This window comes from Corvus brachyrhynchos, unplaced genomic scaffold (assembly GCF_000691975.1).
Source record: "Corvus brachyrhynchos isolate BGI_N302 unplaced genomic scaffold, ASM69197v1 scaffold698, whole genome shotgun sequence".
Taxonomy (NCBI): domain Eukaryota; kingdom Metazoa; phylum Chordata; class Aves; order Passeriformes; family Corvidae; genus Corvus; species Corvus brachyrhynchos.
In genome coordinates, this window is record NW_008239535.1 from 226,091 (window position 1) to 253,957 (window position 27,867).

General features: G+C 37.0%; 1 protein-coding gene across 3 annotated transcripts; it reads left to right on the top strand.

Moving 5' to 3' along the window:
- Positions 1–724: 724 nt before the first annotated feature.
- On the top strand, positions 725–27,165 carry SNX16 (sorting nexin 16). 3 transcript variants are annotated; one of them, XM_017741193.1, is made up of 8 exons: positions 733–1,133; positions 4,243–4,706; positions 8,880–8,966; positions 12,343–12,491; positions 17,112–17,181; positions 21,893–22,029; positions 24,955–25,071; positions 25,336–27,165. In XM_017741193.1, exons 2-8 carry the CDS (start codon positions 4,335–4,337, stop codon positions 25,439–25,441), a joined length of 1,038 nt encoding a protein of 345 aa, XP_017596682.1. In that variant the 5' UTR covers positions 733–1,133; positions 4,243–4,334; the 3' UTR covers positions 25,442–27,165. The 3 variants fall into 3 exon arrangements, with proteins under 3 accessions (XP_017596683.1, XP_017596682.1, XP_008637243.1); XM_008639021.2 differs by lacking the exon at positions 733–1,133 and adding an exon at positions 2,335–2,448 and having other exon boundaries at positions 25,336–26,842; XM_017741194.1 differs by lacking the exon at positions 24,955–25,071 and having other exon boundaries at positions 725–1,133.
- The last annotated feature ends 702 nt before the right edge of the window (positions 27,166–27,867 follow it).

Sequence of the window (27,867 nt, forward strand, 5' to 3'; positions counted from 1 at the left end):
GCCCGGTCCCCGCAGCCGGGCGGAGGGACCGGGAGGGTTCCCCGGGCCTCTCCGGTGCCGCGGGCTCGGGGCCGCCCCTGGAGTTACGTAAAGCGGCGGCGGGGCCGGGCCGGGCGCTGCCCAGCGGTGCCGACCAGGCTGGTTTGGTTCTCCTCTGTTTCAGAACCGTCAGGTTACCGTCAGAAGTAGCGCTCCCTGATGTGCAGGTTTTGGGAGCAAGGTACCTGCAGTTGTTTCTGATTCCGTAATAGACTCTTTGGGGCAGGAGTTATTCCTGTGTGTGTGAGGTGTGAGAAATAGTCCCCCCCTCATTTTGAGTTCATAAGCAAGTAAAAAAATGTTGTTAGGTAACTTGGCTGAAGTCGGCACAAAATTACTATTCAAAGAAATCATGAAACCTAAGTCAGCAAGTTCTTTCTTTATATATTGTACTTGTTTTTCAGCTGACATTCCTCAGTTGCACTTAAACCATAAACATCAGAAGTCAGCTTGTCTGCGTTGTCCAGAGGCACAATATGTGTAACGAGATCACGAATAGTATTGCATAGCTAAAAGTCTTGTAAATCCAATTACAACTGTTAAGCAAGGAATGCTTCGTTTCTGATCTTTTATCCTTGAATCATGTGGCTTATTCAGTTTCTCACTGAATATACAAGCCATTAGTTTAAAAAGGTTTGGAACTGCGGTGGCCGCAAGCTGCACGCAAACCCTTTTTAAGTGGTTTTATTGCAGCTTATTTGCTTCACCCGCAGAAAGGGAGGTGCCTGCTGTAAACACCAGGATAAGTTGGTGTCATGCTGCTCTGTAGCATGTGACGGCTGGGCTCCCGGGACTGTCCTATCCTGTTTCTGATCTCGCAGTTCAGCGCTTCCAGCTAATGTTCTCTTCCATTTCTTTTCGTTCTTGACTCACAGCTGGGAATCAAACTAAACAAAATACAGGTTCCGAACAGGAAGCAAATTTCTTGCAAAAAGTCAAGTAAATAGCTAGACGAGAAAGTGCAGTCTCTGGGTTATCCCGTAGGTATCATGAGCGGTTTGCTCTGAAAGTTGGTGTGCTGCAATGATTCTGCTGGTTCTGTGCAGCTGGGGTAGGAGCAAACTGAGCACATAAACCCTCCTCCCTGTGCCGAGGTAAGTAGGGAGTGACGTGGTTTGTCTGAAAGGATTTTTTTTAAACGAAATTGTTCTCAGTTCCTTTTATTGTATGTATTGGCAGTAAACTATATTTGTAGATAAGGCTTGATTCTAGGGTTTTGACCCTTGTTTGAGCATTGTATTTTTTTCTAATATTTAGTAGCCTTCATAAAGTGCAGATTGATGTGGTTTTGAACTCTGTTGTAACTCAGAGCATGTAAATATTTTACATACTGGGAAATTGTGATACTTTTACAGTTGAAGATGGAATTACATCTGTATTATGAATATAGATGTATTTGTGAGTCTGGTATAGTAATATTTTTGTATATTTCTTTCAAATTTTTTTTACAAAAAAAATACTCAAGTTAAGTGATGCAGTGTGCCATTTGCTCACTTGACCAGGTGTTTCTGTTACTCAAAGAATACTTTTCTGTTACTCTTTAAAGTTACAGGAATCTGCATGTGACACTGGTAGTATCAGCCCTTTTTTTTTTTGTCTGTGGGTGTGTTTCCTGTGTCAAATTGAGTCAAGAACGTCCTTCAGATGAAAATAGTGTCATCATCATCTTTAATATGCATTGACTCACAATTTGGGGTGGCCTTGCAGAGTACAAAAGTAACTAAACCAGAAAATGTACCCTCGGAGCAGGTTTAGTGCAGTCCAGCTGCTAATAAGCATCCAGGCAGTGGTACCAGATTAGAGCTGGTCTGAAATGAAAGCTGCTGAAGCACATACAGTGTAGGTGTTGGCCTCTCAACACCAAGGGCTTTATCCTCAGGATCGTCTGTGTTGAGCTCTCTTGCTTGCCAAATTGGTACAGCTGCTCAGAGATTGATGTGCATTAAAGAATAATATGTAGTAAGTAAACCAGCTCAAGATAGTAAGTTCTTGACTGGTGTTTGACTTTAAAGGAAGAAGTTCTTCTACGAAAGACACTGTTCACAAGTATTGTAACTGGTGAAAGTGTCATTGTGGGGTTTTGGATTTGGTTTGGTAAAGTGATGAAAAGCACAAGTATTTTTTGCATCTTAAAATCCCACAAACTACCGAGTGAACTTCAGCAGGTTCCCTGAGATGTGGGCTTATTTTCTGCTCCAGGTTCCCAGTCATGCAACAGAGAATAATCAGTTTGTATGTATAGACTGTTTGAGTTTTTGCAGTGTGGATTCACTTAGGTTCTTCTTCTGTTTACAGGAATTTAATCCTACACCTCCCAAGAACATAGCTGGGTGGGACATTGTTTAAGGGCATGCTCCCAATTCCTTATGCTGGTAACATGGAAGAATCACTGAAGTGGCAAGCAAAAAAGTAGTTACCTTTTTCAGTGTTGCATTTAGATACTTATTTGTTCAGAGAATATTGCTAGAGAAAATGTATCAGACAATGCTTCATGCCTTGCATTGAAGAAAAATTATTGCAGAGTTTATTGTTTGAGGCAGAAAATATATTTTCTTACTGAGATGTGGGTGAAAAAAGGGGTTTAAATCTTGGTGTAGCTCCAGGAGAACATCTTGTCACGGAGACAGGTGTGAGTTGCTTTCTCTCACACTAAGTGAGGCTGAAGCAGGTCAGATGTCTGAATTGTGGCTTCACTCACACAACCAAGCACAGGACTGTGCTGCAACAGAAGCTGCTGGATACTTCAAATCCCGTCCCTGACCAGCTAAGTGAGTCAGCAGGGGTTTATGATACTGACATTTCAGTGCCCTCAGATGCTGCCCAGTGTCCAGCCTCATTCCACAGTGAAGTAGAGATGTTCCCAAGAGACCGCTGCCAGTTTGAAATTGTTCTCCTGGTCAAGTTACCTGAAATTTCTGACAGAGAGTGTGTGAAGTCTTCCTGATGTAGCTGAAAAGATGACTAAGTTTGTTTTCTTGTTCACTCAAGGAATTTGTTCAAGAGAATTTTTCAGTCTTGCTGGTGCTGTTTCATTTAAAATTTATTTCTTTATTCATGTGCTCTGGGATTAATTTAGAGCAAAAGAGTGAAAGCATCACTTCACCCTTGCAATTAGGAATCTCATTTGGTTTTGCTGCAGTAGGTGATTGATTGTCTGATGTGAATCAGGTTGGCGGTTTCCCATTTCACAGCTTCCTGCAGCCTCCTGGTTGATTGGTTTATTTCTGGGTGAAATGGATCATGGCTCAAATCCTGTTAATCCAAAGAGGTGGTATTTAATTTGCATCTTATAAGAGCTCTTCTTTGGGTGCTTTGTTAAAATGAGGAGATGGTGCTGTTTTGGCAGTTTGATACTGCGGTGTTAATTTTATTTTGCTTTTTTCCAGAAATGTACATGTGTGCACACAACAGACCCGTTTGAAATGGTTTTGTTGAAGAAAAAATACTAAATTGTTTATTTATCTTTTTTCCATACACTTTTTTTTTTTTTTGCATTTTAATCTTATGGAATGGTAAAACTACCTGCTGTAACAACCCTGCTTTTGATGTGCATGGTTGTAAAACTTAACTGCTCCAATTCAGACTCCAGAAAATGTGCCCATTTAACATTGTGGCAAATGTCTGCAGCATTACATACAACAGAGTTGTTTTGAAAAAATACTTTGCATTGAAAACAGACCTATTATGCTTCAGTGGGTGTGTAATATGCAAATATGTTTTCACCTAAGTTGTTTGCTGTCATGTCTTTTGATTCATGTCGTGTATATTGTTGCCTGTGTGTTTGGCTCACGTAGTCTGCAGTGGCTGTCTTACAGAATCAATTCTAAGAAAACCTTTTGTACTGTTTAAACACTCACTAAAACTACTCCTTCTTATATGCCAAAAAATTGTTGATTCTTTGGATAAAACTAAATAACACTTAAGTCATAAAGGACAAAAGGATTTTTCTCTTTTGTAATCTTGCTTTACTTCTTTGCCATTTTAATTTTAGTAGCTGTGGAAGACAGAACTCTTGTGAAGCTGTCAAATGGTTGAGATACAACTGAAAAGCACCATTTTATATAAAGCCAAATTCTTTGTGGAAATGTTTTACCATCAATACTGCTGTGTACCATCTCAGAGCTAATACAGATTTTTTTTCCAAAGCTCTTAGTGTTGCTTTGACTTAAAAATGACAGCAATATTTTCTGTCCTTAATTGCAGGTACTGTTCCTGAAAACAAGACAAAAAATGGTTTATACAGTGAATGAAGCTTAAATTCCTGGACCAAAAACTGAGGGGTTTTTATATGAAGGATGGCAACACCATATGTTCCTGTTCCCATTCCTATTGGAAGTTCATCATCCAGCTTTACAAACAGAAACCAAAGAAGTTCTTCCTTTGGGAGCATCTCAACGAGTTCAAGCTCCTCAAAAGGACAGCTGGAGGACTCTACAGTTGATAGTTTTAAAAAGATGAGCATGCCTGACCAGATTGGTTCCACATCATCTGCATGTAGCAGTCCACTTGTTAGGACTAAGTTTACAGGTCTGGATACATCCATAGAATACTGTACTCAGCCTGTAGAAGAAATAGAGCAGAATGCAGATTCCAGGAGCTGGGAAGATCGACCATCCACACCTACTATTCTGGGCTATGAGGTGATGGAGGAAAGGGCAAAATTCACTGTAAGTTTTGGGCATAGTATAGTTGATCCTGGAATGACAAGATAACAATTGAATGTGCTTTGCATTGTCTTTTGGCAAATAATCCTGCAGTTCGGGGATGTTTACCGGTTTAACTTCAAAGTACTTCCTGACAGGAAAGTGTCATTCCTGTTATACAGGTGGAAAGACTGGGACTAGAAAGCAGTCTTTCCTGCAATTGTGTATGTGGAATAGAAGGAATTGGTTCTGCTTCATTTATCAACTTCTGCTGCAAAAGTCAGGAATTCCTTGCACAGTTACAATTCCTTGTGAAATTGAACCTGTATAAGTTCTGTGTAGTTAAACTTCTTAAATGAAATCTAGTCCTTTATTTGAAATGCATGATAAGAAACCTTGATGTTTGCCCTTGGCAGTTATTAGTAACTTAAAACATTTCTGTGAAAGTGCACACCTGTGGGTTTCAACTTCTTGCCCAGCTTAGTTTCTAGTAAGGGGAAACCTGTTCTGCAGACAGACTGAGAAGTCACTTTTGCCATCTCTTGTGCCAGAACAGCAGCCTAACTGATTTGTATTGATTTTTCTCAAAGTGCACTGTAGCTGGCAGTTCATTTTTTTTCCATGCCATAAATGTATCAATGCACTTTTACATTTGTTTTTGTGGGTGTGGTTGAAATATTTCTTTGAGATAATACTGTAGTGCTTGTGGGACTGATGGAAGCTGTTCGTTACTGATTATTAATTATATTACTTAAGATGAGCAACATCAATCAGAAATGGGTAAGGAGAAGGAAATTACAAACTTTTTCCCTCCTGTTTTCTTTTAGATTAGAGAAGTGCAGAATCTTTATGACAGTTAAAATACTAAGGAAATCAAGTTCTTTTTGCAAAAAGTTAAATAATGCTGCTTTTTAGTTACTTGAGAATGATACCCTGTCTTTTCCTGAGATTTTCAGTTTCTAACATCTTTGTGCATGATAGCATAAGAGAAGAGCAGAATTTTTTTTAACACGTAGATTAAAAAATTTGTTTTAAATATTAACCTTCAAAACTAAAACTACAATCAATATAGTTATATGGACAAGGATTAGTCTGAAAATACCGCAGAATCATTTAGATTGGAAAAGATCTCTAAGATAGTGTCCAGCCTTTGATCACCACCTTGACAGCCAGACCATGGCAAAAAGTGCCACATCCAGTCATTTCTTGAACACCTCCAGGGATGGTGACTCCACCACCTTCCTGGGTAGCTCATTGCAATGTTTAACAACCCTTTCCATGAAGAAATTTTTCCTGATGTCCAACCTGAACCTCCCCTGGGTGCAGCTTGAGGCCATTTCCTCTTGTCCTGTCGCTGGCTGCCTGGGAGAAGAGGCCGACCCCCACCTGGCTACTGCCTCCTTTCAGGTGGGTGTAGGGAGCAATAAGGTGTCTCCTGAGCCTCCTCTTCTCCAGGATAAATATCCCCAGCTCCCTCAGCCTCACATGACTTACCCTCTAAACCTTTCACAAGCTTGTTGCCTTTCGATGGGCTTGTTCCAGCTCCTCTGTGTCTTTCTTGAAGACATTGCCAAGAAACTCCAGTATGCCTGTAAGGTGTTCTGTATTAACAATGACAGCTTTGTCTCCTTATTGTATATGGAAGGCCAGGTCACAGAACAAGTGAAACATTCCTCCATTGTAAAATGCTTGAGTGCATTTTGCTCTTCCCTATTTCACTTCTATTGCTGTGTTATTTTCTGAAAGCACACAATTAACTGTTTGTTTTCAGTTGCATGTTGTACGGTTTGCTGCTGTGCGTTAAAGCCAGCAAGTAATTAGTCCTAGAAATTTGGGTTTCTTTTGGAGTGCTAAAACAATGAGATGGAAGACTGGAAATTGAATTAAAATCACTTGTAAAAGAGAGGAAACTCAATTGCTGAATTCTTTTTTTAGTGTTGGTAGCATCTCATAATTCCCAAAAATAAGAATCTGATTAGGCTGAATGATGTCCAAACTTCAGGAATTAGATGTTGGTGCATGTTAGAGTATGTGGTTGCTGAAGCTTATGGGAGAGAAAACCTAGGCTGAAAAACATCTCTTTGTAAACATTTGGTCTTAAGTGAATTCACAATCCTGGAATGTTCAATTAGCACTTTTATCTTTTTCCTTTTTTCTGTTTGTTTGTTTTTTTTTTTTTTTTTTAAGCCAAGTAGAAATTATAATGAGATGCTGAATCAGCCACAGAATGTTACCACATATGGGTGTATTTTCATTGATTTTTTAATTTATAGAATAAAGCCATTCATGATTGAGTGGACTTAAGTGAATTTGTTGACTTAATTTGTGATTTTTACCCCAGATCATGTATGAAGGAACTGAGAGGTGGTTTTGTAATATTCTAGTTCTTATTCATTAATTGCAAACCTTAAAGAGAAGCCAAAAAACACCCAACCACCTTTCTAACTTTGGCAGGAAAACCAAACATGTTTGTTTCGGGTTGACCGTAATTTTGAGGCCAGTAAGCACAAGTTGATTGCACCCTTGTTACAGTTAAGTTCACTGTAATTGGTGAATATTTGTTTTTAAGTTAGCTAATGTTTACTTGGAAATTATTCCATTTTTTCTCATATATATTTTTAAACAATGCTTTTGCAGAACTTTCAGTAGAATACAAGAGTAGAATACTGATTAGCTAGTCAATTTGCACACATATTCCAAAGTTTCTTGTTCTGTGTTTTACTGTGTACTAGCAAAGAGTCTTCACAATTTTACATTTAATCCTTTATTTTATTTATGAAAATAAAACTGTTTATACTTCTAGTATGACAGCGGAGTAATAAAATATTTGGATAAGCATTTATACATAATATGCAAGGCAGAAAAATTATATGTTAATCATAGTTTTGCAAGCATGTCCTGCAGCTTGAATTCTAAAAATTAATAACTTTTTCCTCTGACACAATCCATGACTTCCACAGATGATTCTTCTTGAAAGTGAAATTGTGTTTAAAACAAAGATAAGAGAAGTACTCGCTGAAAAATTGCTTTTGATTTGCACCATAGTTATCTGCAGTTTCTGTAACTATCTGCAACTTAATATGTTATGGAATACAAAATTGCTAGAAATAGTCTCAGACCTGTACAGAAGTACACACTGGGGTTATCACATGTTGGGACTGCAAAAAGAAAAATACTCTTATCAGCTAAGACAACCTGTTACGACAGCATGAAATACTGGAAAAGATTTTACTATGTAACGGATTAGAAAAGGTTTTAAATAGAATTTGGTTACATGAGGGATTGTTTATCATGATTCTAAAAATATCTTTTTCTTTCTTGTATTATATTTTTTACATACAGACTGGGAAGATTAACCTAGTGCAATTGCAGAACCTCTCTTTCCTTACATTGGAGAAAGTAATACTTGTTTAATGTTTTTCAGTTGAAGTTGTTTGTTGTTAGATTCATTGTGCTTAGGCATTGGAATATCAGGCCTCCTAAAAAGTAATTTTTAGAAAATTATTATTATTGTCGTTGTTGTTTTTTTTCTTTATCCATTTGCTTTTAAGTAGGAGTATGGTACTGCTGTGCTGTTGTTTTGCAAAATCTGATTCAAAGAATCCATTACTTCAGTTATACAGTGCTGGTATAATCATTCTGATGCAGTTTTCCAGTGAAGTCATATTTTGCCTGGAAAGACAAAACCTAATGTTCAAGACAAATACAGAAGAGGATGTCATTTTATTCTCCCATCATTTTTCTTTGTGAAGCAAGTCAGATGAGACATTTTGAAGCAATATCACACTCAGTACTTAATTATTAACAGTCATCTATTAACAGTCATCTTAAAAACGCAGTGGCCTGAAGGATCAATGAGTAAAACTATAATTTTGCAAAGGTTAAAGTAGATCACTAAAACACAGTTCCCTTACTTTTTTGATAGCCAAGACTTTTGTTCTGCAGGGCAATAAATTCTTTCTTACAGACAGAGATAGTTATATCTATTTAGGAATTACAGAAGCTTCTTTCTTAAATTCTGAAATTAATATAAACTCTTTGTACTGGTAATCATTATTTGGTTTTCTTTTACTCTAATTAAGATTGTTTTTATCCATGAGTTTTGTTTCATTAAGAAACCAAGGATCATTTCATCCTTCCAGACAATGCAGTGTGAAGTTCTGCACATTTTTCTGATACTCCTGTCTTTCCACACAGGTATACAAAATACTGGTAAAGAGAAGTCCAGAGGAAAGCTGGGTGGTTTTCAGACGGTACACAGATTTCTCCAGGCTTAATGACAAGGTGGGAATTATACGCTGGTAAATTCTCAACTACCTTACCTCACTTCTTTCATGTCTTGTATTTTTGTCACTTCTATTTTTTCTGGTTTTAATGCATGTGAAACACATACTGTATTAATGACTGGAAAAATATGATTCCTTATTTTTTCAAAGATACATGAAACAGCTACCACTGGTGTAAAGGAGAGGTGACAACTTTATCTGAAGCTGTTGTGTGCATCAAACTTTATATTTATTCCTAGTTTATATGACAAAAGAAATTAACTCTTGAGTATTTATCCCCTTCATGGAAATAGAACTAGGGGCTGGTATTCTCTTGTGAGAATGATCCAGTAATTATTTAGTCCTTTTCTGTGTAACAAACTCTGCTTTTGTTCATGATAAAACTGAAGTTTCATGAACATAAATATGTTCTTTGTGTGTTGGTCAGTCTTCAGTTGTTTTCAGTGTCTTCAAAGTTAATACTATATCAGATCTTTAAAGATGAAGGAGGAAACACCAGATTAATAGGAATTCTGGGTCAACAGCTTAATATTTTTAGAATACTTGAAAGGAAGAAATACTTGCCTGAAAAGCACAGGTTTTTACAATTGGTAAATAGTGCTTGGCTATCAAAAGTAGAGAAACAATTGCACTTTTCTTTGTCCACTCTTCACTCCTAAGATTAATCTTTCATTGCCAGTTCAACACACTTTCTGCTAGTGTGTTCTATCATGTTTCAACATGAACCTTATAACACGCTCTTTTTTTATCCATAGTAAGGGATTTTTTTAATAGCTTATAACTTTGGATTAATGTGCCTCATCAGCTAAGAACTTAATTTGGCTGAAGTTTTGAAAATGGACTTGAACTTAAAAATTTGTCTGGGTTCTTGGTTTGACCTATTTGAATATCTTCTAGACTACCTTTGAAACACCAGTGGAGTCTAAAACTAAGTTGCTGAATGTGAATTAGTTTAGAGATTTCATTCTGAAGGAATTCCTGTCTTAACTACAGTCTATCTTAAATTGAGGAATGTCTTGATATTGGCAAAAGCCTGACTTCTTTTGAGATGATGATCTTGGTATTTCACCTCAGATTTTGGAAGTCAAGTCAGACAACAGTTTGCATTTTGATCACCTGTGTCAGGTATAGGTCAAGAATTGGCTTACCTCCATTGACTTTTAGGGTGGTTATCAGCGGTTTGAAAAATTAAAATGCCTAAATAGCTATTAGAATAAATATTTAAATTTTACAAGTGAAGCCCTTAGTCTTTGCCATCAAATCTTTGGCAAAAATATTTGGCTTCTAGCATTATTTCTAGGTATTAGTATTTCTGTTTAAAGGAAAATTCTCTATTTTTTGAATTTGTGTCACTAGCTGAAGCTTTTTCATCTTTCAGTATACATCTAAACCATTTACTGTTTGGTCTGTAAGACATTATAGTTTTTATAATACAGAAGTGTGAACTCTAGGACCTTAAACATAACACCGTTCAGGAAATACCGGAGAATTAAAAAATAGTAACGTATTAATAGTTTGAAAACATGTAATGAAATGGCCAGTGTTAAGAACCAAGAAGTTTGCCATTTCTCCCCAAGACTGTGACTCACATGACATGTGTAATGCATTACATGGTGATGTAGGAAAGGTTCTGGTTCCAAGCAAGCAGCCCTGGCCAGAAGTTGTCTGACCCATGGGTTTTCCTGCTGTGTCTAAGGAGTGCTCAAGAAACAATGCTCCAGGACTGTGCTGTTGAAAATTAGTCCACTGACAGCAGCTGGCTCTTACACCCATCATCCACAAAAGGAGTAATCTGTGGATAGGAGTGCTCTCTCCTTAGAATTAAATTGCATGATCTATGTGACCAGAGAAGTAAAAGTACCATTAAGCAGAAATCTGTGTGGTTGAAAAGCTTTCCCAGCAATGGTTATCTGTGGTCTTCTATACAATGGACAGGAACTCGTTTTGTTGCATTCTATGGGTTCTGTTCTATTCAGATACATTCTTATATATGTGTGGTATTGATCATAACTTGGTAAGAGGTGAAGGAACTTTGGAGGACCAGAGATAAACTTAAAGATATAAAGAAGAGTCTAATATCAAGATGAAATTCAGTAAGAGGAAAACATATACTTAAATAATTAAATTCAGTAATAAAGAGCAAGGCTTTGACAATAAACCATTCTGTAAATAAGGAACTAGTTGTTATCACGGGCTATTTGAATAAGCAATACTTGTGATGTTTAAAAAGCACCTCATGCTGTGGAGCAATATTTACACGAGCAAAGGTGATAAATTAATGTGGTTCTTCCTTTAAAGTGCATCGAGAGACTGTTTGAAATGCAGCATCTCTTCTAACTTTTCCAAAACTTAATCTGGTGAAAGAGCTACCCGTTAGCATTTTCTGTCACTGCAGCATTCATATTAATATAAAAGGTATATGCAGAACATCTCTGACAGAAGTTGGCTAGATCCTGTATTCAGAAAAAGAAACAATTCTTGTGGCAGCTGAGATACCAGATTTTGTAAAACCTATTTGCTTTTTTGTGTTGTAAATCCTCTCCCAGATTTTTCTTTGTCAAGCATCACTTTGAATAATTGTTTTTTTTAATCAAAGTGTTAAAGTATTTTTGATTATCATGCATACTAGAAAAATAATTGGCACCATTGGACAGGTTCCTTGTTGTATAATTTAATGCTTTCATTCACCTGTACGTTTTATTTCTGAATTCAAATCAAAATTCTGGGTATTCCTGATGTCAGCCATACCCCATTGCTATTTAAGTAACTCAGAAATACAATTTTGCATGTCACTAGGGTTTGAGCCATATTTCCATATTGGAATTTTATTATTCTGGGTGTACAAAGAACTACTCTTTACAAGAAGTACCTCATGCAAGTGTTGTAATTTATTCTTGTAGCTCCCCAAGAAAGACGAGTTGGCAGAGTTGTAGATCTGTAATGGGGTTTTATTCTATATATATGCATATATATAGTACTTATTATCCCCAAGTACTTTAGAAGAAATACCACTGAAATTATTATTCATCTGATACTTTTTATTTACAGTTTTCTTACGTTTACAGTCTTAAAGGCTTTAAATAGCAGGCTCAGACATTAAATAACAAAGCAAAGGTTTTGATTCCTATTTTTATGTGTTAAATTTGAAGAAAAATACAAAGCACTGTACTGCATAAAGCAGCACAGCAAGTGACAGAACTGTGCCCACAGTTTAAGTTGTAGTTTGGATCATACTTATGGTTGAGACTTACCTTGTGCTTGAACTTAGCAGAAATCAGAAATACCTCATAAATCTGAGTGAAATCAGTGCCTGTGACAAAATCAGTATTTTTCTCAAATTTTAAAATTTTTTTTGTCTTTGATTTCAATTTCAGCTAAAAGATATGTTTCCAGGCTTTCGGTTGGCCCTTCCACCAAAGCGCTGGTTCAAGGACAATTACAATCCTGACTTCTTGGAAGATCGACAGCTGGGGCTGCAGGCATTCCTCCAGAACCTAGTAGCTCACAAAGATATTGCTAACTGGTATGTGATTAAACTTTGCATGTGCGTTTGCGGCTTATTTCCTGTCCATACTCATCTTACAAAACTCCTAGACTCCAGCAGTGTATCTTTGGGCAGTGTGGAGAGGAATCTCAGTAACATTCATGTTGTGCATTTGGTCATTATGTGAATTATTCAGTGTCCTTTTAAATTAGTCCCATCTTAGCATTAAAAAAAAAGTGAAATTGCAGTATTCTGAATTGTACAGGCATAACTAAAAGCTGTAGTATTTAAAATGTTAGAATAATCCCATGTTTACTCCTAAAACATCTCTCTGTTTAATACAGAATTGCTATATTGTTAATTTATACTAGGATTAAGTGTTAAGACTTTCATAATGGAGAGTACCTATACTATTATGCAGTTAGTTCTGAAAATGTCTATTAAATTGCAGGTTTCTAATTGATATGACATGATAGTAATAGGAGTACCTTTATAGATTCCTGTACATAAGTAAATGTAAACCACAAATCAACAAAGTCTTAATAGTTTAAAAAACATTATGTGTTTAAGTAGCAAAGTGCAAAGATTTCTTTCAACAGTATCTTTTTTCGTACAAAGTGGGAGATTCTTCCAAAGCAGGAAAATTAAGAGAATGTAATTCTGACAAATGAAATGTAAAATAATTTTATTAAAGACCAGAAGAGAATTTAAGTAGGCAACTTGCTGGAGGCAAGGCAGTTTTAAAACCTTTTCCAGCACCAGAAATAAAAAAGTTAAGGTTGCTGTACTAGAGATTCTTTGAGGAATGAGTCTGAGGACCTGTCATCATCTGAAACTTCAATCAAAACAAAGAGTAAGAAATTTTCTAAAGCAAACCTAATTCCCTCAAGACTTTTAAAGGAACTAAATTGTACAATTGCCAGGCTGTGGTGTGAGACCATAAAATGCTCATACCTACTTTACTTTTTAGTAGAAGGGCTATTACTACATTTGACATGTTTTTATAGGGCATTCAACTGCTGAGTCTGGAAAATAGGGATTTGTACATCAGTCTGACTTTGGTACTGCTTGTAGTAAAAAAAACCCCAAAGTGGTAAGCAGGTAAATAAAAATGCTATAGTGTCTCCTGTAGAGGGAAATCTAACAAACAAGTAGTTGTGACAGGGCTCGTATAAAATGGTTAAAAAACAAGGGGAAAAGGATTGATGGAAATTTAGGGTAGTACCTGTGGAATGTTAGATCACAGTTGCAGACACTGATGTTCAGAACATCTTGAAATTATCTGGAAAATGGAATGAACAATGAGATCACAAACTATTGTAAAAGGATCCTGAGGCACTGAGTGACTAATGTCTATTTTTGTGTCTTGAAGTACAAAATGTCAGTAAGTACACCCATACAGATTTGCAAACTCAACTGGTTTTTGCAACCTGGAAAATAACTATTGATATTGATACCACTAGTTTTCTGAATCAGTTCAGTACTCAGCAATAGTCAGAAAGTTTCATTCAAATCATTAGAGGAACTTAAAAGGGGAAAAAAAAGTTACTGCTCTGGGAATCTGAATTGTACTTCCACATAGTTCAGTGCTAAAACACAGCTTTCAGTTTCAAGGGAGGTGTCTGTTAGAGGTACAGAGAAAGCAAGCAAGAACAGGTGAAGCTGCAGAAAAACTTCCCTGCAAGAAGAGTTCTCTTTAGTCTGTTGTCTTGGGCAAGGGCTGGCTAAACAGGGCATGTGAAATCATCAAAGGAGAGAGGGAAGGTGAGTAAAGAATGTTAATATTTTGATGATTCATAGTCATGCTGGAGTCTGTCATGCTGAGTGGCAAAGCTTTGTTGTGAGATGTCAGAGACAAAGCTTAAATGATTTCAAAAAGAAATGGGGCTCAACCTGTGAGTTTCTGTGTCAGTGGCTATTAAATATGATTATGTGGGTGAAGTATGCAGCTGAGAAGTTTAAAAACTTCCTAATAATTAAATTACACAATAATAGGTGTGCCAAAAAGAAAAGGAATCAGTCTCTAATAGTCCATAAATGTAACTTCTGCTATGCTGCTGGAGACACACTAGTGAGTGGAATGGAGTTGCTTAAATAGATCTGAAGTCTTTATGCTTCGTATTGTTGCAGCTAGTTCATCATTTCAGCTGGCTTGTTTGTGTCTTAGTGATGGACCATACTGGACAAAATAGTGTTTGTCATAATTTAAGGCAAGGAACTCCCAACTGTAATTTTTGAACTGCAATGGTTGTCAGATACAAAAAGGAATTAAAATAAAACATTTGTGGAATCAGTTTGTATTTTGGCTAATGAAGAGATGGTTAACTGAAATGTGTTTTTGAGAACTGTCCATGTAGGGCTCTGCATGAAGACAAAATTTTTTTATAAACTTTATAGCATATTGATACGATTCTAATGTTTGGATCTATGGAAGGTCTGAAGTCCTCAAGAAGTGATTAGAATGGGGGAGATTTGATCCATCTAATATTTTTACCCACTTTTCAGAGAATGAATTTACTATTAGTGGGAATTAATACTTGTACACAGGAGTAGTGGTGAGCATTTGACCCTGCTTTCTCCTTTAAAGCTCACCATTTACTTCTCCTGTTTCGCAAATAAGTCAAACTGCTTGGGTCAGACCTAAACCAGAAAAGCCTTTTCTCTTTGTAGGGAAGTCTGTTTTATTTCTCTTTATGCTTTATGTACTGTATTGACAGTGGGAAATTTGCCTTTCAGGGATAGGAAACCACATTTGGTATACCTGTTTCTTATTAAAACTAGATTCACAAAGTATTTTAAAGATAAAATGGAGGATGGTATATGCAGGTATATGCTAAATTTAGTGTTTGTGTTTTATAGACTTGTTGGTGTTTTATAGACTTCTTCTCGTGTTTTGCATTGTATTGAAGATTCAGTGAAAGATCAAATTGAAATCCACCCACAAAGTTAAATGTGTTCAAGAAAATTTCATATAACTCATGAAGTGGGAGAAAGAAGTTTAACCCGCTAAGCAGAAGCATCATCTTTATATAGATGACAGCTTTCTGTAGATGACAGAGCTGTCCTGTCTCCACCCTGTATAAGAAGCTTGGAAGGGAGGAACTCGGTCAGCTTGGAGTCAGGGATCCCATGTGCTGCACTGCCCTTTGCTGCCCTCCCTAATGCTGGCACGGCTCCTTCCTGGACAGGGATCTCAGCCAGCACATGTGTACAGCAAGCTGTGTCTCAGGATAGAAAAGATCCCTGTGGTACTTATAAGGCAGTATCTTCTATTTGTTAAATGAAAGGAAGAGGTGTAACACATGAAGGGGAGAGCAGGTTCAGAGCTGACTCTCAGTGCAAAGGTAGGCTGCAAATAAATGTTCATGCCATCAGGTGCCTATTTTAGGTAAAGAAACAACAAAGGAAATGCTCAGTGTATTTTAGATAAATACTCTTTAAAGTCTTTTTAAAACTAAAAGTGATAGTATAATGAATGATTAGTGTTCAAAGAAATTTCTTCTCATTTTGCTTGCCAAACCTGAAGCTGGTTGATCGCGATGGTAGCTAGGTGAAAGTTTCCTTTCTTGTGTTTGTACATTGAGAATACCTCAAATGAGAGAATGAGTGGAAGGCAGAAAATTACTGCCTTTTGCCCTCACCTTTCCATGGGACCCAGGTGGGAGGAAGAGACAGGCAATTAAGTTTGGATTCACATTTTTCATTTTTGTGCGTTCATTGCAGTAGGAGATGATCTAAAGATTTACAGTAGTGAGTGTAAGCACAGCCTTGCTCCTAAGTTACTACTTGCTAATTAATTGTGAATACAATGTTCTGATTTGAGGTTATTTGAAGAAGAATGAATACAACCGAGCAGGAAAGTCTCAAAAAGGTGACTGAACGGACATGTTTGGAGATGTTTAGGAGTTCTGTGAAAAGTAATCTAAATTTGGAAGGTTGAATGAGACAGGCTTGAAATATTCTGTAGTAAACCACAGGATTACACCTAGTTCCTTCTTCTGGCCTTTGCAAAACAACACACAGAGATGTTACACAATTCTAAGTGGAATGCATTAGTTTGAAATGTGTGTTTAGAGATGGCTATTTAGTAGATCCTTGGCATATTAATTTTGTCTTCTGTTATTTTATAACTTATTATTTATATTAAAAATATATACTGTATACATAAAAATTATGTATATATGTCAGTGGATTATGAACTTGGCAAAATGGAGACAGATGAAAATGTTTCAGTACTCATGCTTAAATCCCCTGATACCTCCTGAGGGGATCTGCATATGGATTTTTAACAGCATACTTTTTCATCCATCCTATAATACTTCTTTTTCTCCAGGAGAAGTTTTCAGACCTCTTCAATTCCAAAATTATAAACTTGTCAGTTGTCATGTAGCAACAAATTTTATGAAAATTTTTAAAATCATGAAAAATCATGTTCTAAAATTTCTTACTCATCTTCCTAAGTTACATTTTAAGTACTGTCCCTGGTCAACACATGAAACTGAGACTTAATAGTTTGTTAACATTGTTTTGAATACTTGGGAGTAAATTTGAGGATGTAAATTTTTGTCATTTAAAGAAATACCTCCATTTTGTGATCATTTTTAAGTGTTGTTGCTGGTTTTATACTTCAAGTAATTGACTCTCTTTTATTCGGTAAAGCCTTGCAGTGAGAGAATTTCTTTGTCTGGATGATCCTCCGGGTCCTTTTGACAGTCTAGAAGAGAGCAGGGTAAGTGCTAAGTAGTAGGATAGAAACAGAATGCAAAAGGCAGGTGTTGTTAGAATATTGTAAGATCTGTGTAATGATATGGAATGAAACACTTCTGTTTCTGTTCTTTCACAAAAATCACAAAAGGATTTGTTTCTAGAATGGGCATAGTCTGATAATTGGTGCACACTGATTCATCTTTGACTGCTGCACTTCATCCCTGTCTCAAAATGTATCTTCTTTTTTGCCTTTTATGAGCCATGGATGAAGTTTGTTTTTTAAAGCAACTACTTATATAAGGCAACTACTTAATATAAGGAGAGATTTTATAAGTTTACAATCAGCATATTGTTACAATGCTTATACCTTAGACTTCCAGTCTTGCAGGGAAATGTTTCTTGCTATAAAATCACAGAATCATAGGATGATAGAATGGTTTGGGTTGGAAGGAACCTTAAAGGTCATTTACTTCCAACACCCATGTCATGGGAAGGGATGCCTTCTCATGTAATGAATGTACTTAAAGGATTAATTCTCACCACCAAAAATAGTGTTCTTGCAGAAAACTAAGTAGTGTTGTAAACCAGCGTCCTTTCAACATGCATATGAGTACACTGAACAAATAATACTGTGTGCTGCAGCCTACTTTATTAGAAGTAAGTTTCATTGTCATGCAGAGCTGTATCAGGGCTGTCTAGAGCAGATAATCTTAGTTTTCTTGCTTTATAGAAAAACTTTGTTTTAGAATTGTGCATACATTGTTATGCTTGCAGAAATTCTGAATGTTAAATGATGCTCCTTCAACTAAATTTATATTTACCAGTTTATTTTGCATGTATGTAGGAGTGCCTTGGCTCTTGTGTGCGTGTGAAAGATTTGGTATGTTTTTTGTGTCACCAGCTCATATTTGATTTCTGTACAATTGCTTTGCATCATTGCTATTTAAGCTGATCAAAATTTTTAAAAATTACTGTAATTATTTGTTCAGATAATTAAAAAAATTTAAGTGCCTTCTTCATTGAAATTTCAGTCATGCATACTGTGGTGAAATCTGTGTTATTCTTCCACTGGAATTTAATCAAACCATTAAAATAGCTGTGCTGTTGTGGTTTTAGCTATTGCCCATTTCTGTAAAGTTGTTGAGACAGCTGTCGTAAAATTCTCCAAGAGATACCCCACCTTATTATAGAGTGATTGAGATTGGAAAGGACTTCCTTGAGATCATCTATTCCAACCCTCCTGGCTCAAGTGAGGTCAGCTACTGCAGGTTGCTCAGGACCATGTCCAGTCAGCTTTTTAATGTTCTACAGAGGAGACTTCACAGCCTCTCTCTCCAGCCTGCTCCAGTGGCTGGCCACCAGCACAGTGAAAAGGTGCAACCTCTCAGGTCCCATGGACATTAGTACGTCCAATTTGTTTAAGTGTTCCCTGACCTGGTCTTCCCCTACTGCAGGTAAGTTTTGTCTTGCCCTTCATTCTGGATGCAGGGAAGGAATTACTCAAGGCTGATCTTTCCAATCAAGACAACAAGTCCAAGGTTTTGCATCTTCCTTCCTTGATTCTGTACTTGTTTCTTTTCACATGCCTTGCTAGATTCAACTCCAGGTTGTCCTTCACTTCCATAATCCTGTCCCTGTAAGATTAGACAGCAGCCTTATGTTTCTCCTGTGTCACCTCTCCATGCTTTCACCCCTAGTAGAATTTTGTTTTATGTCTGAGCTCAGGAGATCCTCGCTCATCCACACAGGCCTCCTGCAACCTTTGCTTGACTTTCTGCTTGTTGAGCTGTACTTACTGACCCTGCAGGTGATCCTTAAATACCGAATAGCTCTCCTAGACGGCTCTTTCCTCCAAGGTGGTTTCCCATGGATTCTTTCTTCCAAGCAGGTTTTAGAAGAGATTGAATCTGCTCAACCTGAAATCTATGGTTGTGGTCATGGTTTTTGTCTTGATTCTGATTGCTAGGAGCCTAAAGTTCTACATGCTAAAAGCATCCATATCCATCCCTTGCTGTTTGTTGCTTTTTTTTTTTTCTTTCCCTGAACTGCCTTGTACAGGAAAAGCACCGAGGTTCATGTACTTACTCCTGGAGTTCATTTTTAAACTTATCTGAAAACTTACTCTGTTTTGCCTTTCTATTACCATCCAAAGCATTGCAGAAAAAAATCTTCTGTTTTCCTGATAATGCAAAATACGGATATCTTCTATTTGGTTTATGTCTATTCTGATATTCCAAGGACTTGCCAAAACACATTTATCTTTTTTGGGGGAGGGATACAAGTACCTGCTCCATTAGAAGCTGATTAGGCCTAGAAATCTAATCACAGAAAAGTAGGCAAAATATTCACTAAATCTTTTTTTTGGTCATACTGGTAGTTGTTTCCACAGATCTTTTCCCTGCCATCTCTGTTTCATATCCACTAAAGAAGGAAGCAAAGCTGTCTCCCGGCTGTCCTTTCAGAATTACAGGGAAAATTATTCCGGCCTGGGTATTAAAATTGTTCCAGACTCCAGGTGTCCAGTTGTCTAAAGAGCAAGATAGCTCATTACACACTGTTCCCTTTCTCACCTTTGGTTCACTTTTCTGCTTCAGAATATATTTTTTTCTCCTTACCTTTTTACAACTTCTGTATTCCTAGTGCTTTTTGCCTACATTCTTGGACTTGTTTGTCAAGCTAAGAGACTAAACATTTTAGAAGCTTCGTAGCTAGGGATCAGTGTGCCCCAGACCCGAAGGTCCTCTCCAGAACACATACAGGCTCAGCAAGGTGCATCTCGATGCATATGACCTGGACATGTGCAGCTAAAGATCCTTAAAATAAATACCAAGGTAAAATCCCTTTTCCCCTTCTAACCATGTATGACTCTTGATTTTAAGACCAGGAAAAGGCATCAGTTGGAACCCTGGGTTTAGAGAATTTAGGTTTCTGGGATATGTGTAACAATATGGAGGATTTTGGGTGTGGATTAGCTCTTCTTTTCTCCTTCTTCACAAATCTGGGTGTTCTGGTATTGGGTCATCAAAAAACCCGCAGTGCACATCATGAATAGTTATTGGATTATAAGTAAAAACAAATTAATTGGCATTCCATAATTGGGTGATTTGGACCTTAAAAGACCTTGGAAGTTAGAACTCGGGGCCATTTTCCACCTTGTTAACTAAGAGGCACATCCCGTGCAGCTGTGCTATAGATCAGAAAATAATCAACATCTAAGTGCAAAGATAAACTCCCTGTCTCCTGCATTTTAATTCGAACTCTGAGTAAAAGAACTCACAAAACAGAGGCAAAGAAGAAAAGAAACGAGAACAGAGAAAATTAATACAGATTGAAATAATAAACTTAATTACATTCTTAAGGAAATAATGTCCAATTCTCAGTTACGGTACCAGCAACCTTAAATATTTTTACAAAGAGCAGTAAAATTTACTTAATTGGCTTGGCTGACATGGGATGACTGCTTAACCAGAGTGATAGCTAAAGCAATCACTACAAATGCTGTGTGAAGAACGAATTGCATGACCCGTGCTCTTGGCTCTAGTAGACATGAATAAAGCTATGGCTTAACTCATGACTGGTCTTCAAGTGCCTGTCAACACAGATAAATTTGCTATCTGTGTCAATAAAATAAATTAAAATTCCGTGGAAAAAAATAGGATTATTGAATTGAAAATTCCTCATTTGTTTGTTTTGTATAATTACAGGAAAACTTAACATTTTGAAGATCGTGAATCTGCTTCAGTTAAAGCAAAGGATATTCTTAAAGTTCATAGCCTGTTTTAAAACTTCAGGAAAACAGTGTCTTAACAACATTGTTCTTAACCAAGCTTGTATAAAATGTTTATATTCAGCAGACTCTGAATTAGTGTTTAGTTGTAGGTAATATTAAGCCAAGAAAGCCTCCCTCATGGGGCTCTTATTTATAGAGAACATGTAAATTATTAAATCAGAATTGCACATTACTGTTGGAAGACTTGTGCTTTCCAGTAATAGATGAGCAGGCTCTGTGCCAATGCCTCTGTCACTTCCTGCATTCAGTTGCAGGATGTTGCATTAGACACAGGCTCTTCACATTAGGTTTTGAGATTGCTCACTGTCAGATCCATCAGGGGGTGTGATACATGCATGTCATGCTCAGCAGAGGAGCACAGCATATTTGTTATGGCTGAGTAGTTAGTGTTCACAGCATCCCATTAAACTTCTTCAAAATACTTTTGAACTGGTCCTCTGATTGTCATGATTTCGTATTTATAGCAGGTGTTTGGTACAGAACTGTACAGCTTTGTCTTTATCCTGAGTAAGGAAAGAACATGTACTTAATCCAAATATTCCTTGCATCATGGGAATATATAGGTATTTTGAAACTGACTTTCAAGTCATGTGGAAACAAAACTTTATGACGAGAAAAGGGAGCAGGGAGTTCAGTTTATGATCGATATAGGCAAAAAGGTTCAAAATCAGGGACTACTTTTCTAAAGTCTCTCTTGTTGTGAGACAAAAACGATGTGATTAAAGTATTTGCATTGCAGTTCAGCATAAATTCATCATTCAAAGCAAAGCAGCATTATTTTATTAAGATAAGAATCTAGTTTAAAATTTGCATAGCTTTTTATAGTAATCAATCTGAAGAAAAGCAGCTATAACACTGTTACAGGTTGATATTTCTAAGAGAAAAATCAATAAAGGTAGTCCACTGAAGTTAAATTCAAGATGCTCTTAAATTTGTCTTTCAGGCTTTCTGTGAAACTCTGGAGGAAACAAATTATCGCTTACAGAAAGAACTGCTTGAAAAACAAAGGGAGGTTGAATCACTGAAGAAATTATTAACTGAAAAGCAACTTCATATTGATGCTGTTGAAAGAAGAATTAGGTATGTAGAAATTTTAAGGGTTTCAGTTTATCTCCATTAAAGCATTTTCTCTGTCTAGTCACAAGCACCAGCTTTAGCTGTATTTTGGAAGCCATTTTCCCCACATAACCACATAGAAAGCAATATTTTCAGTAAGCTCTATCTCATATGCTGGCTAAAAGCTATTCAGTAAAAATGACTGAGAAACTTGTCCTAACTTTTCCCTCTAAAGTAACTGTGATTGTTTCCTAATCCTTTAAGTCCTGTAAAGATAGAGCAAGATTCTGTTCTGCTTTTGAAATATGGAAAATGTGAAATGCGCTGCTAGAGATGAGTGGAAAAATTGCTTTTAGTTATAAAATTCTGTCTGTACTCAAAGCTTTGACAGAGCATAGGGATCAAGCAGGTATGTGTCTGTAATAATGTCTTTACCTTTATTCTGAATTGCTTGGAATGAGATGCTGCAGGTACAATTTAAATAGCATGAGAGACCGTCCACTTAAACCCAAGGGAAAAATGGTGCCTGTCTACTAGATTTTGTAGCAGAAGCTGAGGAATTGATGTTGTGCTATCCAGTGTCTCATTAGAGCTGCTGAGTCAGTATTGCAGCATTTCCTTAGCAAAAGAGTAAATTCCTATGGTCCCATTAGAACTTCACAGAATTACAGAACTATTTAGGAACCTTGAAGATCATACACTTTCTGCTGGACCAGGTAGCTCAAGGCCCCATCCAACCTGGTCTTGAACACTTCCAGGGATGGGGCATCCACAACTTCTCCAGGCAACCTGTTCCAGTGTCTCCCACCCTCACAGTAAAGAATTTCTTCCTAATAGGAGATCAGCTGAAAAAACATCCCCTCTGTGTGTGTCGGACCAGGGGCAGTGAAGAAATTAAAAAAAGAAAATTAAAATAAATTCTATTTTAATACCGCATAGGGTTGCTGAGTCCAGCATATCCAGGTTGACTAACAAATCACACCTTACAATGTTCTAGTGAGCTACCTTTGGAAAAGGATTTAAATGGAATTATTGTGGCTGTCTGAAAATTCTTATCAGAATACCATATTCAGTTTGTTGCTTACTCCTGAAGGCAAATAATTACATTTGGAAGATGCTTGCCCTGTTTGATGAGAAAGTTATTACATGCTGCTGGCTTAAACAGTGCAATAGTTGGGAAAAGTTAAATAACTTGAATTTGGCTAAAACATCATGATAGGAAATTCTGTGTGACTGAAAATAAAAAGGCAGGAATAGCAAAAAGTGATTCTATTTTTTAGTGTGTTCCCTAAGGATAGGTGATGTTTTTTAAATACACAAACACACTGCTAGGTTCCCAGACATATAAAATTATTAAAAGTCAGCCAAGTAGTTTTGATGGAAAATAACTTCTGTGACTTCTAGCTGTAAAAATTACCAAGTAAACTTATGATCTTGTTTGAGAACTTCAGCTTGTCTGATAGGAAATTAACCCAAAAGAAATGTGTCTGTCTTTGGCCTTGTTGAAGTAGAATTTTTATTTGATGGCCCAACAAGAATTAAGCATCTTATACCCACACACTCCAAAGGCCAGGTACCTGCAGTGGATGTGAGGTAGGAGGGGACGGTTGGACGAGTCCTGAGACTTGTAGGCCTTTACGTATTGCTGGATTTGGCTCAAACATAGGCCGGTAGTCACATTACAGAATACTGCTAAGGCTTTACCTAAAATGCAGGCATTAAAATAAAACAATAAAAACAGTAGTTAGAGCAATTTTAAAAGGGGAAGAAATACAGTAGTATCACTTCAAACACAAAATGGATCACAAGCTCTTGTTTCCAGTTCAAGTCCCAGCTTTCAGTGCTAAATTGATGTATGTTTTCCACATAGAGAAATGGTTTGGAAAAAAGGATTTCTTTGCTCTTTCTTCATGACCGTATTCCCATTTGTAGCCAAGCTAGCTGGACCATTATCTTGTGTTGCCATTAAGAAAAAAATTATCTTTATCACTAATGAGAAAATGCAATGCGCTGAAACTTAGTTTGTGGTTTTGTAAAGTTACAGAGAAACTTGAGAAACTATTGGAGAAATCTTTTTATCATCCTGTCTGTCTTCCTTCTGACTGTGTTTTGGTTATAATCCTTCTGCCATTTAGGCAAGAAATGTGTGGCTTAGTCTGATTGTAATTTTTTGCCTGAAGTCAAACACACTCCTCTGAGACTTGAATTTTGTAAAGGTACTAAATTGTCATGCAACCAGAGAATGATAAAATGGCCTGGGTTGGAAGGGACCTGAAAGATGATCTAATTCCAAACCTCTTGCCATGAACAAGGACACCTTCCACTAGACCAGGTTGCTCAGAGCTCCATCCAACCTGCTGGCCTTGAGCACTACGAGGGATGGGGCATCCACAACTTCTCTGGGCAGCCTGTTCTAGTGCCTCAGCACTGTCAAAATAAAGATTTTTTTTTTTTCCCTAATATTCTATCTAAACTTACCCTCTTTCAGTCTGAAGCCATTCCTGGTTGGGGGAACAGTCCTGTCACTACAGGCTCTTGTAAAAAATCTCTCTGCATCTTTCTTTTAGGTTCCCTTCAGGGGTACTGGAAGGCTGCAATAAGGTCACCCCAAAGCCTTCTGTTTTCCAGGCTGAACAATCCCAATTCTCCAAGCCTTTCCTCATAGGAGAGGTGCTCCATCCCTACAATCATCTTGGTGGCCCAGAGATTGAGAGGACTGAATTTAGTTGAGGAATAAGCAGCTGGGGCAAATAAACTGTTTAAATAGCTGCCCAGTACAAGCCCTGCCATCTCTGTACTAATAAAAGAAATGGGGCATGCAGGAGTGAGACTGAAAGGTGACTTTCAGTCCTTTTGCAGAAATTGCCAAGGTTAAAATGAAATAAACAGTTCTTCAGTGACAAATGTTTGCTGTATGGATTGGTGGTACTCTGTTCTTATCTGTTGTAGGGATTTATCTTTAGGAAAAATGACTCGTCAAATGTCAGGAGAAGAAAGTGAGTGCAGTGGTGAGGTGGAGTCTTCTGCAGTAGAAGCAGACCAGGGTACCCTGGGTGAGGACAGCTGGTAAATACTATTATTCTACTTGTATTTTAGTTCTTCTTAAAGTATGTTTTTTGAAATGTTTGGTCTTGCATTAATTCCGCACAGCTGAGAAATTCAGCATTGTGTACTGCACCTCTCTGCTGCATAAAGGCCCTCAGGATAGATAATTTTAGATCTGGAATAAGCAATAAGTTTAAAAAGCTTTGTAAATGTTTTGTGGATTGTTTGCATAAAATAGCTATAGAAAATCATACCAGTTTCCACTTACTGATCTTGTCGTTGCAGCTCAGACAAAGAGAACCATGAGCCATGCTGGAGTGGCTCTTTGGCTGAAAATTCTGTCCCAGAAATTGAAGTTGCTGAAGTAGCCTATACCGCAGATGAGGAATAGCTGAGCAGCAGCTGTTACCTGGGAAAGGTTCATGTTTGGGATGTATCCGTGGGTAAGAGCATAGAGTAGCTGTGAAGAATTTACAGCAAAGAGCAAGAATGCACATATTGAATGTTTACATAAATCCTTACAAATTATTAATGTAAGAAATATACCCAATGCTGCTTTGATTTCAATTTTTATCTAGCCTTTATATATTTAATATATTGAAGTCTAATAAGGGCTAAAATCAGCTAAAGTTTAGATAGTGTGCATACACAATTTGGCTGACTTTCCTAGCAGAATGACAAAAGTTTCACATCAAATTATGGAACACATCTAATTCATATGTCATATATTGCCATTGTTGTGACACAGTTGATGTGTTCATCTGTTTGGTATTTGTGTTTTCATATTCTTATAGCCATAAAATAATGCTTGCTGAAATAGAAATGGACTCGTCTGTGTTTAGGAATGGAGAACGTGTTGGTTTTAAATTCTAAAGCTGAAGAAAGTTTCTCTGGAAATTTTAACGCAATGCAATAGGAAAACTTCCAGTACCAAGAGAAAAGTACTTACAAAATGGGATCATAGTTGGACATTGTAAAATGGTCATTTTTGCTGAAAGAACTAATCTGAGACCCCCAAAACACTGTGTATCTTCATCCCAAGATAGCATGCTGTAATACTTTTTGTTCAGTAATGCTGCTTTGAAAATCTGGGATACCTTTGTTATATACCCATGTAACAATAAAATCTGTAAGTTTGCCTTTTATTCAGAACACTACCTCTTACCACCTTGCTAATGCATTCATGTTTGTTTAAAAATATCCAGATTATATGGAGGCTGTTGAAAGACTTGTAAAGAAGCCATATTTTTTCCTGCACAGTTCATAACTAGATTGAATCTAGTTGCAGTGTATTTTTGTTTCAATATATTGTACACATGGGGATGTTGGTACCTATGTTGTATAGCCTATTTTTCAAAATGTATTAAAACAGGAGATGCACTTTATAATTAAGACTCCATTGTGCCAAGTTCAGTTGGCTAATTGGTTGAGAAATGGGAGTTGCAGGGAGAGGATTGTGTAGTGCCTTTTTGTATTTTACTTGTTCATTACTGCAGAATTTTGTTACAGTGCTCTGGCTCAGTTCTGTGGAATCTTTGATACAGCATGTTTCTGTTCTTCACTTATTTACTGAAAGTGCCTTCTTTTATTATGCTTTTCCAATTGGAAGAATGCTGTTTTGTTTTAATATTTTTTTTTTTTTGCCCTATACCACCCACATCGTTGTTTAATGTTGTCAAGATGCAGTGTCTTTGTGCTGGAGTTTTCAAAGGGAGCTTTGTACTTCAGGGTGTGCATAAAATGACCTTTATGCAGAACTGTATAAACCTTCCTGGTGAAATAAAACTATGGACAAAACACCTGTCTTCTTTTTTGCATTGTAGAAAAAAACATTTAATGTCTTGTCTAGTAGAAGGATAAAATACTGCTAGAATGAACCATTTCTTACCTCAGAGATTTACTCAGTCTTTGGTCTGAGTCCTATTTGTACCAAAAATTGTCTGCATGAAAATGAATGAGAATGCTGTGACACCAGAAACCTTATTGTACTTTTGTTGAAGGTGAAAGTAAAAAAATGAACTGATTTTTTTTTTTTTTTTAAATATCCTACATAAGTCCTCATAGATGCTGGGTGAACTCAATAAAGTTTTGGCACGTTATTGAAAATACATGAAATCTTGTGTCAGGTGTCACTTGCATATTTGAAAAGCTCAAACTTTGTCTATTATATTGTTAGGTTTACAACTATAAACATTTTAAAAATATTGAGAAGGTGCTTGGGTCATACATGCCAGGGATTTCCAAAGTACAGCAGGTAAATCTGCAAATCTAGACACTACAGAAAGCATTAATATAATTTACAGTTTAGTCATGGGAGGGCAAAAGAATTAAAACTTCAAGATTTAAAAGGTATTTTGTTAACCCAAAGTATTCAGTATCATATGAATAGACATTTTTGTTTAGGGAGACTTTGTTTTTAACTAACTGAGCTGGTAAAAGTGAATTTGTTCAGCAGCAGTGTGGTATCACTTCAGCTATGTAACTGGTTAATGAATGGTTATCTCCCCTAAAGGACATGCAGAATTTGAGGTGGACAGCCCATCGTGGCCTTGAACATCGATCAAGGTATTCCAAGTCAATCCCATACTGAATTTTTTTCTGGTGCACTTGCATGCATTCTGGCACTATTTTCCTTGTATTTCCTTCTTTTTTCACTCACTGCTGCACTTCTAGTACAGAAGAAGCCAAGTTTCCAGTATTTAATTTTTAAGAATTGACAGTGAGTGGAGTTCTGTGCCCTGCCAAAAGTGCAGAGGAATATTCAAGCTGGAATTGTAGCAGAGTGAGCTAGTTACAAGAATTGCAACCTGTAACACG